We start from the raw sequence: 18,913 nt of genomic DNA, 5'->3' as shown, positions 1-18,913 counted from the left end.
ATCAGGACCTCCTTTCTCCTGCTGGTGACCCCTCTAGTGAATGGTTCGCAACCTATGCTAGAAGGGATCAGGACCTCCTTTCTCCTGCTGGTGACCCCTCTAGTGAATGGTTCGCAACCTATGCTGGAAGGGATCAGGACCTCTTTTCTCCTCCTGATGACCCCTCTGTTGAATGGTTCGTAAACTATGCTGGAAGTCTGTTCCAGGCATCAACTACTTTTTGGGGAAAAAAAAAATACTTTCTAAGGTTAGTTTAGAACTTTTTCCTCCTGATAGTTTGAGGTCATGTTCCTGTGTTCTTGATCTTAGCGTCAGATTTTAAACAAAATACTGCTCTCCTGAACCTTATTCACACTCTTCATACTTTTTAGAGGTTTTGGTTATGTCCCCCATTTCCCTTCTTTCCTCCAGACTGGACATATTGGACATATTCGGTTTCTGCAGTCTCTCCTGATATGTTTTATCCCTCAGATCTTTTACCATTTTTGTTGTCCAGACTTATTCTTATCTTATTAATAGTTTTGTAAGGTCTCCAGAACTGGACACATTGGACTAAATGAGATCTAACTAAAGAAATATATATATATATATATATATATATATATATATATATATATATATATATATATAGAGGAATCAGGACCTCCTTCCTCCTGCTGGTGACCCCTCTAGTGATACAAGATCTATATAGAGGAATCAGGACCTCCTTCCTTCTGCTGGTGGTCCCTCTAGTGATAGAAAGATCTGTATAGAGGAATCAGGACCTCCTTCCTCCTGCTGGTGACCTCAGTAGTGATCTAAAGATCTGTATAGAGGAATCAGGACCTCCTCCAGCTGAAGATCCATCTAGTGATAGAAAGATCTGTATAGAGGAATCAGGACCTCCTTCCTCCTGCTGGTGACCCCTCTAGTGATGCAAGATCTGTATAGAGGAATCAGGACTTCCTTCCTCCTGCTGGTGACCCCTCTAGTGATATAAAGATCTATATAGAGGAATCAGGACCTCCTTCCTCCTGCTGGTGACCCCTCTAGTGATATAAAGATCTATATAGAGGAATCAGGACCTCCTTCCTCCTGCTGGTGACCCCTCTAGTGATATAAAGATCTATATAGAGGAATCAGGACCTTCTTCCCTCTGATGGTGACCCCTCTAGTGATATAAAGATCTATATAGAGGAATCAGGACCTCATTCCCTCTGATGGTGACCCCTCTAGTGATATAAAGATCTGTATGGAGGAGTCAGGACCTCCTTCCCACTGATGGTGACCCCTCCTAGTGATATAAAGATCTGTATGGAGAAATCAGGACCTCCTTCCTCCAATGTGCTAAGCAATGGTTAAAGCAGAAGTTCCGGATAGGTGAATATTGTGTAAACGTCTGGAATCTCTGTGTGCTTTGTGTACTTCTTCCAGATCTGTGCGTAATCCAATGTTGGCTTTCCTGAAAAATTATTTTGTTATTGTATTGTGAGATATCAAGCAATTATTTATATAGACATGGAAATCTACGGAATGGTCCACCAGGTGACCATGTTCACATAAACATGGAGCTTGTACAGTAGTTACACTTCGAACCGTGGGAAGCTCTTCTGATACACGTAGACAGGAAGACGTTTCATTTTCTAAGGAAATGTTAACATACCTACAGATCTCTGTGTTTTTCTGAGCACGGGTAATATAACGATCTCCATTTCTTGTCGTTCGCAGGTCATCCTTTGCATCTAATATGTTGCCGTGCTCAGCCAGGTCAAAGCGGAAGAGCTTAGGATAGCATTACCCTAGGGAAACACGGAAGAGACTGCCAAACAGCGCCAAAGCGCTACAGAGGAACCATGTCGGTTATGATGGTGAGGAAGAAAGTGACTCGAAAATGGGAGAAATTACCGGGCAAGAACACCTTCTGCTGCGACGGGCGCGTCATGATGGCCAGACAGAAGGGAATCTTCTACCTGACGCTCATTCTCATCCTGGGAACGTGCTCGCTCTTCTTTGCTTTCGAGTAAGTGGGGTTTCTTTTCTTTAATTTTTTTTTGACCTGACTTAGAATGTTCATGTGGTTTTCTGTTGAATGTAATGCTACGTTCCCACTGGTGCGAATTTACACTCTTTGGCACTCAAGTCAAAATAAAGTCACATCAAAGTAGTGCTGGAACCTTTTCAAAGATGCTGCGACTTTAAAGCGGAGTTCCACTCACCGGTCAAAAAATAAAAGTCAGCAGCTACGAAAACTGTACCTGCTGACTCTTAAAAAAAACAGCCACTTACCTGTCCCTCGGTCCTGCGGTGTGTCCCCCGCAGCCCGTTTCACCGGTCGTCCTGTATTCCTAGAGGTCGGCATCTTCAGTGTGAGCACAGCTTGCGGCTTCACAGCCGGGTACCCACTGCGCATGCGCGAGTAGCGCTGCGCTTCATGAATGGCCCTGTAGTCTTCAGGGACCTGTCACGTGTCCAAAAAGACTATAGGGAGGGAGGACACGCAACGCGTTGGGAGGAGCCATTGACGTCACGCCGCTAACCTGGAAGTGTGCAGGTGGCCATTTTGTTGGTTATCCATAATACATGCCTGGATACTGATGTGCACCAGCAAAAGTGCGCACCATAAGTTGAGTATATTTTAATTTGGAATAAAAATACTGTAACCCGTACAGACTGGAAGTGGGAGCGGGTACCTGTCAAATTCGGGTACCCACTCCCCCCCTGCCCCCTAAAGGTGCCAATCCTTAATGGGGAGCGGGGGAGCAGTCCTTAAAGGAGAACTTCCACTTTTGGGTGGAGGTCCGCTTTAAGTCACATTGAAATCAGTGGGCTGTGAATTTTCATGCGACTTTTTGTGTCCAAAGCCTAAACTCGAACATTTAAATTCTCTTTTGATCCCTTTTAGTCTTTTAACCACTTCCAGTCTGGACACTTTCCCCCCTTCCAGTCCGGACACTTTCACCCCCTTCCAGTCCGGACACTTTCACCCCCTTCCAGTCCGGACACTTTCACCCCCTTCCAGTCCAGACACTTTCACCCCCTTCCAGTCCGGACACTTTCCCCCCTCCCTTCCAGTCCGGACACTTTCCCCCCTTCCAGTCCGGACACTTTCACCCCCTTCCTGTCTAAGCCAATTTTCAGCTTTCAGTGCTATCACACTTTGAATGACAATTGCGCTGTCATGCAACACTGTACCCATATGAATTTTTTTGACTTTTTTTTGAGACAGATAAAGCTTTATTTTGGTGCTATTTTTTTCACCACTGGGATTTTTATTTTTTTTGCAATATAAATGAAAAAGTCCAAACATTTTGAAAAAAAGTGTTTTTCTTATAACATTTGGCAAATAATCTTTCATTATAAATCTTGGCCAAAATTTATTCAGTTATCTTTTCAGTAAAAAAAAAAAAAATAACCCAAATTAATTTATAACCAAAAATTATTTAAAAACAAAAAAATATTTTTGTTTTATTTTTTAATATGATTATTTATGTTTTTTTTTTTTACATACTGTCACCCTAGCAGTACAATGTCACCATGGTGACACTGTACTACTTGTGAGGGGTGATGAAGATTTATTTTTTAATTTTTTTACATTGATTGCTTTTACACCCATAAAGGCTGTAAAAGCAATAATTTCTCCTCTCTGGCTGCATTCTTGCAGCCATTGAGAAATACTGTGTGAGCTGTGATTGGTCACAGCTTGTCACATGGTACAAGGCTGTTGTGACATCTTGCTTACTACTCTGCATGTTATCACTGATTGGCCAATCAGTGATCACATGATTGGGACCTCGCACAGAGGTCCCGTACGACGATCGGTGTTCCACTGTGTCCGGAGGACACAGCGGGCACCGGATCGCGGTGCTGCGCGGTCCCAGGGAGCACGCACAAGCAGAGGGCGGGGAGGCCGTTTATAAACGGCCACCCGCTCCTGCACTACTCCCATCCGGCCGTTTATATACAACGGCCGGACGGGAAGTGGTTAAGGCTCTATTTCAACTAGTGCTACTTGTTGTGTAAAGTCACATGACAAGCCACAGCCCATTGACTTCAGTGGCACCCGTTCCAATCTATGCGACTTAGAAAAAGCAATAGTGCACTACTTTTGATGCGACTTTCTTGTGACTTGAGTGCCAGAGAGTGTAAAGATGCACTCTAAATCGCACAACTTTGGAGTCACCTTAGGGCTCATTTACACAAATGGTTGTGGAGAGGTAACGCACCCTATTTGAGCCATGCTTTTACTGCCCCCAAAAGCTACCCCCTTCAGCTGCTGAGGCAGTGGCTGGTGATGTACACATGCCACACGCTACCGTCCATTGATTGCAACCCATTCAACCAAATGTGGCTGCTCTGCGAGCACTGCGCAACCATGTACAATGCATGCAAATTTAGTGCGCTAATGCCTGCTTCAAGAATTTAAAGTACATAGTAGGGAGGAAATACTCATCTTCACCACCTGTCAAGTGCTCTCTGAAGAGCGATCAGAACACAGAATACTCTTTAGAGCGCAAAATTAGTGTGAACGAGCCCTTAAATCTGAATTTCAGGTATGGCAGTTTATACATTGTTACATGGTCCCAGCTTGTATCACTGTATGTATGCATGTGGCACACCTGTGGGACTTCCATGGAACATGGAAATCACTATGGTAGGCACCGCCACGGCTTGGACAAGTGGTGGGCAGAGGGATCCCCTGATGAAGTCATGTGATTCGATGATGCACCGCATTGGGAGGAGCCGTCGACATCATGCCGCTAACATGGAGGTGTACAGGTGGCCATTTTGTTGGTTATCCAAAATACATGCCTGGAGACTGATGTGCACCAGTAAAAGTGCACACCATAAGTTGGGTATATTTTAATTTTTAATAAAAAAATACTGTAACCCATGCAGGGAGCACTTTATACTTTGTTTTTTGAGAAAATTTTGTGCGTATATCACGGGATTACAGAGGATGCAGGTGGATTGAATTCGGGCGACACAGTGGCTAAGTGGTTAGCACTTCCACCTGGCGGTACTGGGGTCGTTGGTTCAAATCCCAACCACGGCACCTCCTACTTGGAGTTTGCATGTTCTCCCTGTGCCTGTGCGGGTTTCCTCCAGGTACTCCAGTTTCCTCCCACACTCCAAAGACATGCTGGTAGGCGAATTGGCTCCTGTCTAAATTGGCCCTACTATGTGTATGAATGTGAGTTAGGGACCTTGGATTGTACACCCCTTGAGGGTTAGGGACTGATGTGAATGTACAATATATATGTAAAGTGCTGCGTAAATTGACGGCGCTATATAAGTACCTGAAATAAATAAATCAGTAGAAAGGAGAAAGCCAGAGTAGCCATGATAAAGGAGATCACACTTTAAGGGGTAGGCGCAATTGGCGGTCAGACGGAAGAATGCTCCTCAAATTGGCGGTCAGAGGGAAGAATGCTCCTCAAATTGGTGGTCAGACGGAAGAATGCTCCTCAAATTGGTGGTCAGACGGAAGAATGCTCCTCAAATTGGCGGTCAGACGGAAGAATGCTCCTCAAATTGGCGGTCAGAGGGAAGAATGCTCCTCAAATTGGCGGTCAGACGGAAGAATGCTCCTCAAATTGGCGGTCAGACGGAAGAATGCTCCTCAAATTGGCGGTCAGACGGAAGAATGCACCTCAAATTGGCGGCCAGACGGAAGAATGCTCCTCAAATTGGCGGCCAGACGGAAGAATGCTCCTCAAATTGGCGGCCAGACGGAAGAATGCTCCTCAAATTGGCGGTCAGACGGAAGAATGCTGCTCAAATTAGCGGTCAGAGGGAAAAATGCTCCTCAAATTGGCGGTCAGAGGGAAGAATGCTCCTCAAATTGGCGGTCAGAGGGAAGAATGCTCCTCAAATTGGCGGTCAGAGGGAAGAATGCTCCTCAAATTGGCGGTCAGAGGGAAGAATGCTCCTCAAATTGGCGGTCAGAGGGAAGAATGCTGCTCAAATTGGCGGTCAGAGGGAAGAATGCTCAATAAATTAGTAGTCAGTGGGAGGAATGCTTCTTAAATTGGTGGTCAATGGGAGGAATAATCCTTAAACTGGTGGTCATTGGGATGCATGCCCCTTACATTGGCGGTCAGTGGGATGCATGCCCCTTACATTGGCGGTCAGTGGGAAGAATGCCCATTACATTGGCGGTCAGTGGGAAGAATGCTCCTTACAGTGGTGGTCAATGGAAAGAATGCCCACCTCCCAAAGGTGATCAGCAGGAAGAAATCTCCTTATATTGGTGGTCAATGGAAAGAATGCCCTTCTTGCATTAGCTGGTCAGGGGGGAAAGAGTGCTCAATAAATTGGTGGTCAGTGGGAAGAATGTCCCTTGCAATGCTTGTCAGTGGGAAGAATGTCCTTGTATTGGTGGTCTTTGGCACGAATGCTCTTTACGTTGGTGGGAAGAATACTACCCTTTCAGTCAGTTGAAAAGATCATTGCTATCATGCTGCTGGCTTTTCCAAGTTGTGTTGGTCATAGCACCATTAGATGGGAGGTCAGCCACAGCTCTAGGAACCCCTGGTTTATGATGGCCAAATTAGGACAATATGGACAATATGAAGAGTTCCATTTGTGATGTGTCAGTGTGAATGCCGATAACTCCATCCCGTACACCACTCCACCAGGCGACCTCTCTGCAGATGAGTGGCACCCAATGTTTAAAACTGTCGGCTACACCCAGGTGAAGAGAGATGACTTTGCCATTGTGGTATGGTAGCAATTTGTACCTTGTGAAGTCTGATTTTAGATATGTTGTAACCTCATTTCAAAGCAGAAGGACCAGTTTTTGTAAATGACACATAACTTCTTTATCATGTTAGGATCTTGTTTTTCACAACATGTTGTATCTGCATTCAGTGCAGGAAAGTGTACCTGATGATGGGTGGCTTGTGCCCATCTCCTCTGCCATCTTTGTACGCAGTGCTGATCGCCAAGAAAAAAGTCAGAAAAAAAACTCAAATGCCTTTGTCCGCCAAAGCCGTCTCCGGAGGCCTCCCGGGCCAAAGCCGTCTCCGGAGGCCTCCCGGGCCAAAGCCGTCTCCGGAGGCCTCCCGGGCCAAAGCCGTCTCCGGAGGCCTCCCGGGCCAAAGCCGTCTCCGGAGGCCTCCCGGGCCAAAAAAGCTGCCTCCCGAGGCCTCCCAGGCCAAAGCTTCCTCCCGGGCCAAAGCTGCCTCCAGGAGCTGTCTTACTATTCCAAATAAGGTTGATGCTGTGCCCCCCGGGACAGGGCCCAGGACACAGCATCCGCAAATCATTTGGCATCTATGCTGTATGTCAAGGTGATGGACAGTCACCTAGGGCAACACAACTGGAGACCAGGAAGGTGTAGGGGATGTTGTGAAGTTTGATGCCCTGAGCACCCCGTGTTGTTGTCTAATGGAGTCTAAACTGTAGAAAAGGTAATTGAATGGATATAAATGAGTTCCCAATTAGAGACCTGTTTTACGTGGAAAAATTGCAGCCCAGACAACTTGGTCAATGCCCAGTGCATTTGTTGGGGATGTCTTGTTTCAAAATACACAAGGTGGAGTATAATGTTTGACCTAGGCAGAAAATGGACTAAAAACATTTCGATTTTGCCATCATTCGCACAGAAATCCAATGTACATAAGTTTGGTGGGATGCGTAACTCAAATTTTGTAATAAATATACCCCAAAGAGCCATGAGCTGTTACCTTTCCAATGTCTTCAGCACAGAAGTGTGACGTTAATAACTCTTGACAATGTGATGCAGACCTGTGCTCCTATTAATCTGGCTGCAGAGATGAATTGATGGAGAAGCTGTTCATAGACGCTTTGTATTCCTCACACAGGTGTCGCTATCTCGCGGTGCAGCTTTCCCCGGCAATCCCAGTGTTTGCAGTGGTGCTTTTCCTTTTTTCTATGGCCACTCTGCTACGGACAAGTTTTAGTGACCCGGGGGTGATACCCCGGGCATTGCCGGATGAGGCGGCCTTCATTGAAATGGAGATTGGTAAGTAGAAGGTGGTGATGGTGGGGGGGAGGGGGGTTGGGGACATCTGGGGGGTGGGGAGTATGCCTGGGTAAAATCAATTGGATTATAAAAAACAACCTTCATTGAAATGGATATTGGTAAGTAGAAGGTGGTGGTGGGGGGGGGGGGGTTTGGGGACATCTGGGGGTGGGGGGGGAGTATACCTGGGTAAAATCAATTGGATTTGAAAAAACAACCTTCATTGACATGGAGATTGGTAAGTAGAAGTTGGGGGGGGGGGGGTTGGGGACATCTGAGGGGGTGGGGGGGAGTATACCTGGGTAAAATCAATTGGATTAGAAAAAACAACCTTCATTGAAATGGAGATTGGTAAGTAGAAGGTGGGGGGGTTTGGGGACATCTGAGGGGGGAGTATACGTGGATAAAATCAATTGGATTAGAAAAACCCACCTTTAATGTACATTAATTTAACAGTTCCATTTATTTTAAATACAGCTAGTCTTATTATCTGCTTCATATTGGCTCCCTTAAGTCCTCCCAGGTCAAGGAGCAGTTTTGTTTTTTTGTACGTTGTAATTTTTGTTATATTTTATTGTGTTTTTTCCAAAAGTTTGTTGAATGGATGGAAATGAGTGGATTGAACTTGTTTCTTTTCAGTCAATGGCCCGAAGTCTGTCCCCGAAAGTTCCCCGCAGATCTGGAATGTGATGTTTAAATGACCTTCTAAATTTAGCAGGGGGAGGCGTGGGACGCGTTGTACCAGAAAGAAACGTATCTCTATATACTGTAGATGTTTCTTTATTTCCACGACAAGGAAACAAGGAGAAGTCTATAATTTACATGGATTGTCCCTCCGGAAATTACCACTTGGGCCAGAAACAATGAATCCTTGTTAAGTGTGTTTTAAGGCAATTATTACCATTCTGGATGAGTAATTGTTATCTGTGATGAGCTGTATTCTCTCTTCCTCGTGATCGCATGCTCTCTCTATCTTTTACATTCTTTCTCTCTTTCCCTACTCCTAGTCAGTCCTCCCAGCTCCTTCGCCATCTTTTGCTTGCTCACTTCCCATCTCTCACCATCTTTTGCTCTCTCACCTCCCAGCTCTCGCCATCTTTTGCTCTCTCACCTCCCAGCTCTCACGCCATCTTTTGCTCGCTCACCTCCCAGCTCTCTTGCCATCTTTTGCTCGCTCACCTCCCAGCTCTCTTGCCATCTTTTGCTCGCTCACCTCCCAGCTCTCTTGCCATCTTTTGCTCGCTCACCTCCCAGCTCTCTCGCCATTTTTTGCTCGCTCACCTCCCAGCTCTCTCGCCATCTTTTGCTCGCTCTCCCAGCTTTCTCGCCATCTTTTGCTCGCTCTCCTTCCAGCTCTCTCGCCTTCTTTTGCTCGCTCACCTCCCAGCTCTCTCGCCTTCTTTTGCTCGCTCACCTCCAAGCTCTCTCGCCATCTTTAGCTCGCTCACCTCCCAGCTCTCTCGCCTTCTTTTACTCGCTCACCTCCAAGCTCTCTCGCCATCTTTAGCTCGCTCACCTCCCAGCTCTCTCGCCATCTTTTGCTTGCTCACCTCCCAGCTCTCTTGCCATCTTTTGCTTGCTCACCTCCCAGCTCTCTCTCCTTCTTTTGCTTGCTCACCTCCCAGCTCTCTCGCCATCTTTTGCTTGCTCACCTTCCAGCTCTCTTGCCTTCTTTTGCTCGCTCACCTCCCAGCTCTCTCGCCTTCTTTTGCTTGCTCACCTGCCAGCTCTCATGCAGTCTTCTTTTTTTTTTTTTTTTTTTTAACTGCTTGTTCTCATCACTGATCCGCTAACTCATTCTTCTGCTTAATCACCCTCCAGGTTTCTTGCCTTCTTTTGCTCACACCTGCCACGTTTGTCGCCGTCTTTTACTCGCTCACCCGTCGGCTCTCTCCCCATCTTTTTTAGCCTTTCATTCTCTTCATCATTTTTACTAAGTCACCTGCTATGTTTTGCCTACCTAGATGCGCTTTGTCTTTCACTTGCCCACCTGGCTGCTCCATGTCTAGCTTGCTTAGCTGTCAGCTCTCTCGCCATCTTTTTCAGTCTGTTCTCTCTCACGTTGGCGCTCTTGCTATCTTTTTTTAACCTTTCATTATTGTGCCCACCCTCCAGCTCTCCTTCTGTCTTTTTCTCACTCACCTGCCAGCTCTCTCACCATCTTTTCCAACCTTTCATTCTCTCTCTTTTTTGCTCGCTTACCTGCTATAATTTGCCCACCCAACTGCTCTCTATCATTCACTCGCCCACTTAGCTGCTCTATGTCTATCTTTTGCTTACTCAGCTGTCAGCTTTCTCGCCATCTTTTATAATCTTTTCTCTCTAACATATATGTATAGGAGGTGCAGCGCTAAAATAACCAAAAATAAATTGATAAATAATGTGAATGGTGAACAAATAAACACTAAAAAGTGATCAAATCAGTCCCGGTGCCAAGCAGACACTATATAAATAATGTCCATCGATCAAATCCTGAGTCTCCAATGATAAAGATTATCAAGTGTATCCGAATGCACCACGTGTCACCCCACTCAGTGCTCACAGGAGGCTCACTGGAGAGTATTGACCGTCATGTTATAAAACGGTCAATTAAGGCACAAATGTGCCTTATTGACGAAACGCGCTGGGTGGAGCTAGGTCGTACGTCACCACGCATGCGCGAACACCCGCGGCCATCTTTGAAGTGGTACACGCGGTCTTTTACCCTCATACAACGCTGTACTGGATTAGGGCACAGATGTCATCAAACAGCTGCCACTCCAAAACTCCTTCTTAGTCTCCAACCTTGTATTAACCCCTCGCCCTCCAGAGGATTTCCGCTCCTTCCTGACCAGGCCAATTTTTGCGTTATGGCGCTGCGTTACTTTAACTGACAATTGCGCAGTCATGCAACGCTGCATCCAAATTTAATTTGTGTCCTTTTCTTCCCACGAATTGAGCTTTCTTTTGATGAGATTTTATCTCCTGTGCGTTTTTTATTTTTTCCGCTACAAACAAAAAAAGATCGAAAATTTTGAGAAAAAAAAAAACAATAATTTGGACTTTTTGCTATTAAACATGTGCAGTAAAAAAATAAAAAAAATCAAATTTCGGCATAAATTTAGACCAAAATGTATTCTGTGACATGACTTTTCTAAAAAAAAAAAAAAAAAATCCCAATACGTGTAAATTAATTGGTTTACGTGAAATTTATAGCGCTTACAAATGGCGGTATAGATCATAGGAATTTTTTTTTTTACTACTAGTAATGGCGGCGATCAGCGACTTTTAGCGGGAATGCGGCGGACATTCTGACACTGGGAGGGGGGGCGACTAACTTTGTGTCACTGACACTCCAGTGACACCAATACAGTGATCAGTTCTAAAAAAATAAAAGCACTGACACTGAACTAATGGCACTGGGCAGGAAGGGGTTAATGCGAGGGCCGATCAAAGGGTTAACTGTGTGCTGGGAGTGTTTAACTAGCGGGCGGGGGTGCTTCACTGTAATCACACTGATCTGAATGGCTGGAGCAATGTGCCCGAGCTGACATGGAGGAAGATTGTTTGTTTGTAAATGGAGATGCTCGGTAGTCACCGGGCGCCAGCGGGTAATTACCGGCCAGGACCCGGTGATTGACATCTGTGGCCGCGAATGGCGCCTTGGTTAGGGCACGTGCCCCCTACCCGGAAATGCAAAATCACGTGTTTATATGTGCTTCTGCGGACAGGTGCCACCCTGTAACAGTATATCTGATATAGGGCAGTCCTTAAGCGGTTAAACAGCATTTCCGCACTCCAGATGGAAAGATCGTTGTTATGCACATTGAAAGCCGGTACATGGAACAAGAGAAGCGCCCACAGTGTAAAATCCTTTAAACAAATATTTATTGAGACACAGTAATACACCTACATCACAAACCAGTGCAGCGTTGTATGAGTGTAAAAGACCGCGTCTACCACTTCAAAGATGGCCGCGGGTATGCGCGCATGCCTGGTGACGTACGCCCTAGCTCCACCCGACGCGTTTCGTCAACATTTTTTCCAACGTTTTGTAGTGGCAGCTGTTTGAACACATCTGTGCCTTAATTGACCGTTCTATAACATGACAGTCAATACTCTCCAGTAGGCCTCCTGCGAGCACTGAGTGGGGTGACACGTGGTGCCATTGGATACACTTCGTATTCTCTATCAATGGAGACACAGGATTTGATTGATTGTTTGGCACTGGGACTGAGTTGACCACTTTTTAGTGTTGATTTGCTCACCATTCACGTTATTTATCTATTTATTTTTGGTTTTTTTAGCGCTGCACCTCCATACATATGTTTTTATATTCACAGTGTCAGAATATATCGCTGGCAGCTTGTATGTTCGATGTTGACCAGCACAGATTCTAATTCTATTTTCACTTTCTCTCTAACACAGGGGTGTCAAACTGGCATCCCTCCAGCTGTTGCCAAACTGTCAATCTTGCATTGCCTCATGGGACTTGTAGTCACAAGCATGACTCCTAAAGGCAGAGGCATGATTGGACTTGTAGTTTCGCAACAGCTGGAGGGTCGCCAGTTTGACACCCCTGTTCACCTAACGTTCGTTCTCTTGCTATCTTTTTCAACCTTTCATTCTTTCGCTCTCTGTCTTTTTGCTCACTCTTCTGTCCGCTCCAGGGGCGGACTGGCAACTCATGGGGCCTCTGGGAAATAGGGGATCATGGGGCCCCTGTGTCCTTGCCCAAACTCAAAAAAGCCTATGAAATGGGTACCAGGGGCATCTCATGGGGCCCCCTACTGACCCCGGGCCCTCGGGCAGTGCCCGAGTTTCCAAATGGTCAGTCCGCCCCTGGTCCGCTCTATCACTTTTTTTTGCTTGCTTTCCCACCATCTGTCATGGCATCTTTTTCGGCTTCTCTATCTCTCCCTCACTCACCAGTTCTCTGTCTTTTGCTTGTTAATCTGCCAGCTTTCTCGTCTTCTTTTGCTTGCTCACTTGCTAGCTCTTGTGCCATCTTTGGCTTTGTGACCCACCAGTTCGCTCTTTTTTTTTTTCCTCATTAGCCAACTCTTCCCATTTTTCCAACCTTCTCTATCTTTTTTACGCTCACCTGCTATAATTTGCCCACCCAGCTGCTCTCTGTCTTTCATGCGCCCACTTGGCTGCTCTTTCTATCTTTTGTTTGCTTGGCTGTCAGCTCTTTTGCCATCTTTTTCAATCTTTTGTTTGCTCACTCACCAGCTCTCTTGCAATCTTTTTTTCAACTTTCTTGTTTCCTCGCTCTCTGACCTACCAGCTCTGTCGGTCTTTTGCTTTCTCACCCACCAGCTCTCTAACCTTCTTTTGTTCGCTCTCCTGCCAGCTCTCCGCCATCTTTTTCAACTTTCCCATTCTCTCGCTCGCTCAACCACCAGTTTTCTGTCTTTAGCTCATTTACCCGCCAGTTCTCTTGCCTTCTGTCACTTGCTCACCTGCCAGCTTTTGCTGGCTGACCCACCAGCTCTGTCCGTCTTTTGCTCACTCACCCACCAACTCTCTCCCCATCTTTTCCAACCTTTCATTGTCTTTATCTTTTTTTTGCTCGCTCACCTGCTTTAGTTTGCCCACCCAGCTGCTCTCTATTCCTCACGCACCAGCTTGGCTGATCTATGTCTATCTTTTGCTTGCTCAGCTGTTGGCTCTCTTGCCATCTTTTTCAACCTCTTATTCTCTCTTTCGCTCATCCACCAGCTCTCTGTCTTTTGCACTCTCACCCGCCAGCTCTCTTTTTCTCTTCATTGCCTTCTTTTTTAAATTGTCATTCTCAAGCCATCGCTCTGTATAATTCTTGCCCCATTTTTGTCGACCTTTTTATTTTCTTTCTCTTTTTTGCTTTCTTACCTGCTATGCTTTGCCTGCCCAGATGCTCTCTGTCGATCTTTCACTCACCCTTAGCTGCTCTCTGTCTATCTTTCACTCACCCACCTAGCTGCTCTCTGTATCTTTCACTCACCCACCTAGCTGCTCTCTGTATCTTTCACTCACCCACCTAGCTGCTCTCTGTCTATCTTTCACTCACTCACCCACCTAGCTGCTCTCTGTCTATGTTTCGCTCACCCACCTAGTTACTCTTTGTATCTTTCACTCACCCACCTAGCTGCTCTCTGTCTATGTTTCGCTCACCCACCTAGCTGCTCTCTGTCTATCTTTCACTCATCCACCTAGCTGCTCTCTATCTTTCACTCACCCTCAGCTGCTCTATGTCTATCTTTCACTCACCCTCAGCTGCTCTATGTCTGTCTTTTGCTTGCTCACCTGCTAGCTCTCTTGTCTGTCTTTTGCTCACTAACCCATCTGCTTTTTGCCTTTTCCTAACCCATCCACCAACTCTCTCCATCTGTATTTTGTTTGCTCACCCCTCAGCTCTCTATCTGTCTTTTGCTTACCCACCAGCTGTCTTGTCATCTTTTTCAAACTCTTGTTTTCTCCCATCTTTTTCTGGCTCACCCACCATATTTTGTTAGCTCAGCTGCTCTCTGTCTATCTTTCACTTGCCCACCTGGCTGTTTGTCTGTCATTTCCTCACTCGCCCGCCAGCTTTCTCTCACATATATAGTCACATATAGTTAGTGTGGTTGAAAAAAGACAAAGGTTCATCCAGTTCAACAAAAAAAAAAGTTATAATCCTACACCCACAGTTGATCCATAGGAAGGCAAAAAAAACCCAGCAAAGCACGATCCAATTTGCTCCTGCAGGGGAAAAAAATCCTTCCGGGTCCCCAGAGAGGCAATCGGATATTCCCTGGATCAACTTTCCCTATAAATGTTATATCCAGTTATATTCTGTGTATCCAAGAAACAATCCAGGACTTTCCTACAGCAATCCACTGAGCTGGCCACAACCAAATCTGGAGGGAGTCTATTCCACATTTTCACAGCTCTCACTGTGAAGAAACCTTTCCGTGTTTAGAGATTACATTTCTTTTCCTCCAGACATAAAGAGCGCCCCCTTGTCCTCTGTGATGACCTCAGGGGGAATAACTACACCGAGTTCACTATATGAACCACTGATGTATTTATACATGGAGATCATATCCCCCCTTATGTATTACACATGGAGATCATATCCCCCCCTTATGTATTATACATGGAGATCATATCCCCCCTTATGTATTATACATGGAGATCATATCCCCCTTATGTATTATACATGGAGATCATATCCCCCCTTATGTATTATACATGGAGATCATATCCCCCCTTATGTATTATACATGGAGATCATATCCCCCTTATGTATTATACACGGAGATCATATCCCCCCTTATGTATTATACATGGAGATCATATCCCCCCTTCTGTATTATACATGGAGATCATATCCCCCCTTATGTATTATACATGGTGATCATATCCCCCCTTATGTATTATACATGGAGATCATATCCCCCCTTATGTATTATACATGGAGATCATATCCCCCTTTATGTATTATACATGGTGATCATATCCCCCCTTATGTATTATACATGGTGATCATATCCCCCCTTATGTATTATACATGGAGATCATATCCCCCTTATGTATTATACATGGAGATCATATCCCCCCTTATGTATTATACATGGTGATCATATCCCCCCCGTTATGTATTATACATGGAGATCATATCCCCCCTCTTATGTATTATACATGGAGATCATATCCCCCCTCTTATGTATTATACATGGAGATCATATCCCCCTTATGTATTATACATGGTGATCATATCCCCCCTTATGTATTATACATGGAGATCATATCCCCCCTTATGTATTATACATGGAGATCATATCCCCCCTTATGTATTATACATGGAGATCATATCCCCCTTATGTATTATACATGGAGATCATATCCCCCCTTATGTATTATACATGGTGATCATATCCCCCCTTATGTATTATACATGGAGATCATATCCCCCCTTATGTATTATACATGGAGATCATATCCCCCCTTATGTATTATACATGGTGATCATATCCCCCCTTATGTATTATACACGGAGATCATATCCCCCCTTATGTATTATACATGGAGATCATATCCCCCTTATGTATTATACATGGAGATCATATCCCCTCTTATGTATTATACATGGAGATCATATCCCCACTTATGTATTATACATGGAGATCATATCCCCCTTATGTATTATACATGGAGATCATATCCCCCTTATGTATTATACATGGAGATCATATCCCCCCTTATGTATTATACATGGAGATCATATCCCCCCCCCCTTATGTATTATACATGGAGATCATATCCCCCCCTTATGTATTATACATGGTGATCATATCCCCCCTTATGTATTATACATGGAGATCATATCCCCCTTATGTATTATACATGGAGATCATATCCCCCTTATGTATTATACATGGAGATCATATCCCCCTTATGTATTATACATGGAGATCATATCCCCCCTTATGTATTATACATGGAGATCATATCCCCCCTTATGTATTATACATGGAGATCATATCCCCCCTCTTATGTATTATACATGGAGATCATATCCCCCTTATGTATTATACATGGAGATCATATCCCCCCCTTATGTATTATACATGGAGATCATATCCCCCTTATGTATTATACATGGGAGATCATATCCCCCCCTTATGTATTATACATGGAGATCATATCCCCCCTTATGTATTATACATGGTGATCATATCCCCCCCTTATGTATTATACATGGAGATCATATACCCCCTTATGTATTATACATGGAGATCATATCCCCCCTTATGTATTATACATGGTGATCATATCCCCCCCTTATGTATTATACATGGAGATCATATACCCCCCTTATGTATTATACATGGAGATCATATCCCCCCTTATGTATTATACATGGAGATCATACCCCCCCTTATGTATTATACATGGGGATCATATCTCCCCCTTATGTATTATACATGGAGATCATATCCCTCCTTATGTATTATACATGGAGATCATATCCCCCCCTTATGTATTATACATGGAGATCATATCCCCCCTTATGTATTATACATGGAGATCATATCCCCCCTTATGTATTATACATGGAGATCATATCCCCCCTTATGTATTATACATGGAGATCATATCCCCCCTTATGTATTATACATGGATATCATTTCCCCCCTTATGTATTATACATGGTGATCATATCCCTCTTATGTATTATACATGGAGATCATATCCCCCCCTTATGTATTATACATGGTGATCATATCCCCCTTATGTATTATACATGGAGATCATATCCCTCCTTATGTATTATACATGGAGATCATATCCCCCCCTTATGTATTATACATGGAGATCATATCCCCCCCTTATGTATTATACATGGAGATCATATCCCCCCCCTTATGTATTATACATGGAGATCATATCCCCCCCCTTATGTATTATACATGGAGATCATATCCCCCCCTTATGTATTATACATGGTGATCATATCCCCCTTATGTATTATACATGGTGATCATATCCCCCCTTATGTATTATACATGGAGATCATATCCCCCCCTTATGTATTATACATGGAGATCATATCCCCCCCTTATGTATTATACATGGAGATCATATCCCCCCCTTATGTATTATACATGGAGATCATATCCCCCCTTATGTATTATACATGGAGATCATATCCCCCCCCCCCTATGTATTATACATGGAGATCATATCCCCCTTATGTATTATACATGGAGATCATATCCCCCCCTTATGTATTATACATGGAGATCATATCCCCCCCCCCTATGTATTATACATGGTGATCATATCCCCCCTTAATCTCCTCTTCTCAAGAGAGAATACATTCAGTTCCTCTAATCTTTCCTCATAGCTGATCTCCTCCATGCCTCTTATCAGTTTGGTTGCCCTTCTCTGTACTTTCTCCAGTTCCCCAATGTTCTTTTTGTGAATTGGTGCCCAAAACTGAACTGCATATTCCAGATGAGGTTTTACTAATGATTTGTACCCGGGGGGAGGGGGATGATATCTCTCTCTGGAGTCTATACCTCTCCTAATACAAGAGAGGATTTTGCTCGCTTTAGAACCCGCAGCTTGGTATTGCTGCCATTAATAAGCTTGTGATCTACCAGAACTCCCAGATCCTTCTCCACCATTGACCCCCCCCCCAGTTGTACCCCCCCCTAGTATGTATGATGCATGCATATTCTTAGCCCCCCCCCCCCCCCCAAGTACAAAAGCTTACATTTTTCAACATTAAACCTCATTTGCTATCTGTCTCTCTGTCTATCTTATGCTCGCTCACCGGCCAGCTCTCAGTCAATCCTATGCTCGCTCACCCGCCAGCTCTCAGTCAGTCTTATGCTCGCTCACCCGCCAGCTCTCTGTCTGTCTTATGCTCGCTCACCCACCAGCTCTCAGTCAGTCTTATGCTCGCTCACCCGCCAGCTCTCAGTCAGTCTTATGCTCGCTCACCCGCCAGCTCTCTGTCTTATGCTCGCTCACCCGCCAGCTCTCTGTCTTATGCTCGCTCACCCGCCAGCTCTCTGTCTTATGCTCGCTCACCCGCCAGCTCTCTGTCTTATGCTCGCTCACCCGCCAGCTCTCTGTCTTATGCTCGCTCACCCGCCAGCTCTCTGTCTTATGCTCGCTCACCCGCCAGCTCTCTGTCTTATGCTCGCTCACCCGCCAGCTCTCTGTCTTATGCTCGCTCACCCGCCAGCTCTCTGTCTTATGCTCGCTCACCCGCCAGCTCTCTGTCTTATGCTCGCTCACCCGCCAGCTCCTCTGTCTTATGCTCGCTCACCCGCCAGCTCTCTGTCTTATGCTCGCTCACCTGCCAGCTCTCTGTCTTATGCTCGCTCACCCGCCAGCTCTCTGTCTGTCTTATGCTCGCTCACCCGCCAGCTCTCTGTCTGTCTTATGCTCGCTCACCGGCCAGCTCTAAGTCAGTCTTATGCTTGCTCA

The 18,913-nt window shown here is 45.1% G+C and overlaps 1 protein-coding gene across 2 annotated transcripts in view; it reads left to right on the top strand.

Moving 5' to 3' along the window:
* The first annotated feature begins 1,685 nt into the window (after positions 1–1,685).
* Positions 1,686–18,913, top strand: part of ZDHHC9 (zDHHC palmitoyltransferase 9) — a 60,220-nt gene continuing 42,992 nt past the window's right edge. For both annotated transcript variants that reach the window (XM_089664247.1, XM_089664246.1), the window contains exons 1-2: positions 1,686–1,999; positions 7,806–7,966. In XM_089664247.1, the coding sequence (XP_089520373.1) occupies positions 1,833–1,999; positions 7,806–7,966 (328 nt within the window). In that variant the 5' untranslated portion in view covers positions 1,686–1,832. The remainder of the gene's footprint in view (positions 2,000–7,805; positions 7,967–18,913) is intronic.

Source organism: Staurois parvus, unplaced genomic scaffold, assembly GCF_062004578.1.
Source record: "Staurois parvus isolate SC_StPar_1 unplaced genomic scaffold, SC_StPar_1.0 ptg001867l, whole genome shotgun sequence".
In the NCBI taxonomy this organism is placed as follows: Eukaryota; Metazoa; Chordata; class Amphibia; order Anura; family Ranidae; genus Staurois; species Staurois parvus.
This window is presented reverse-complemented; position numbering and strand designations above follow the sequence as displayed.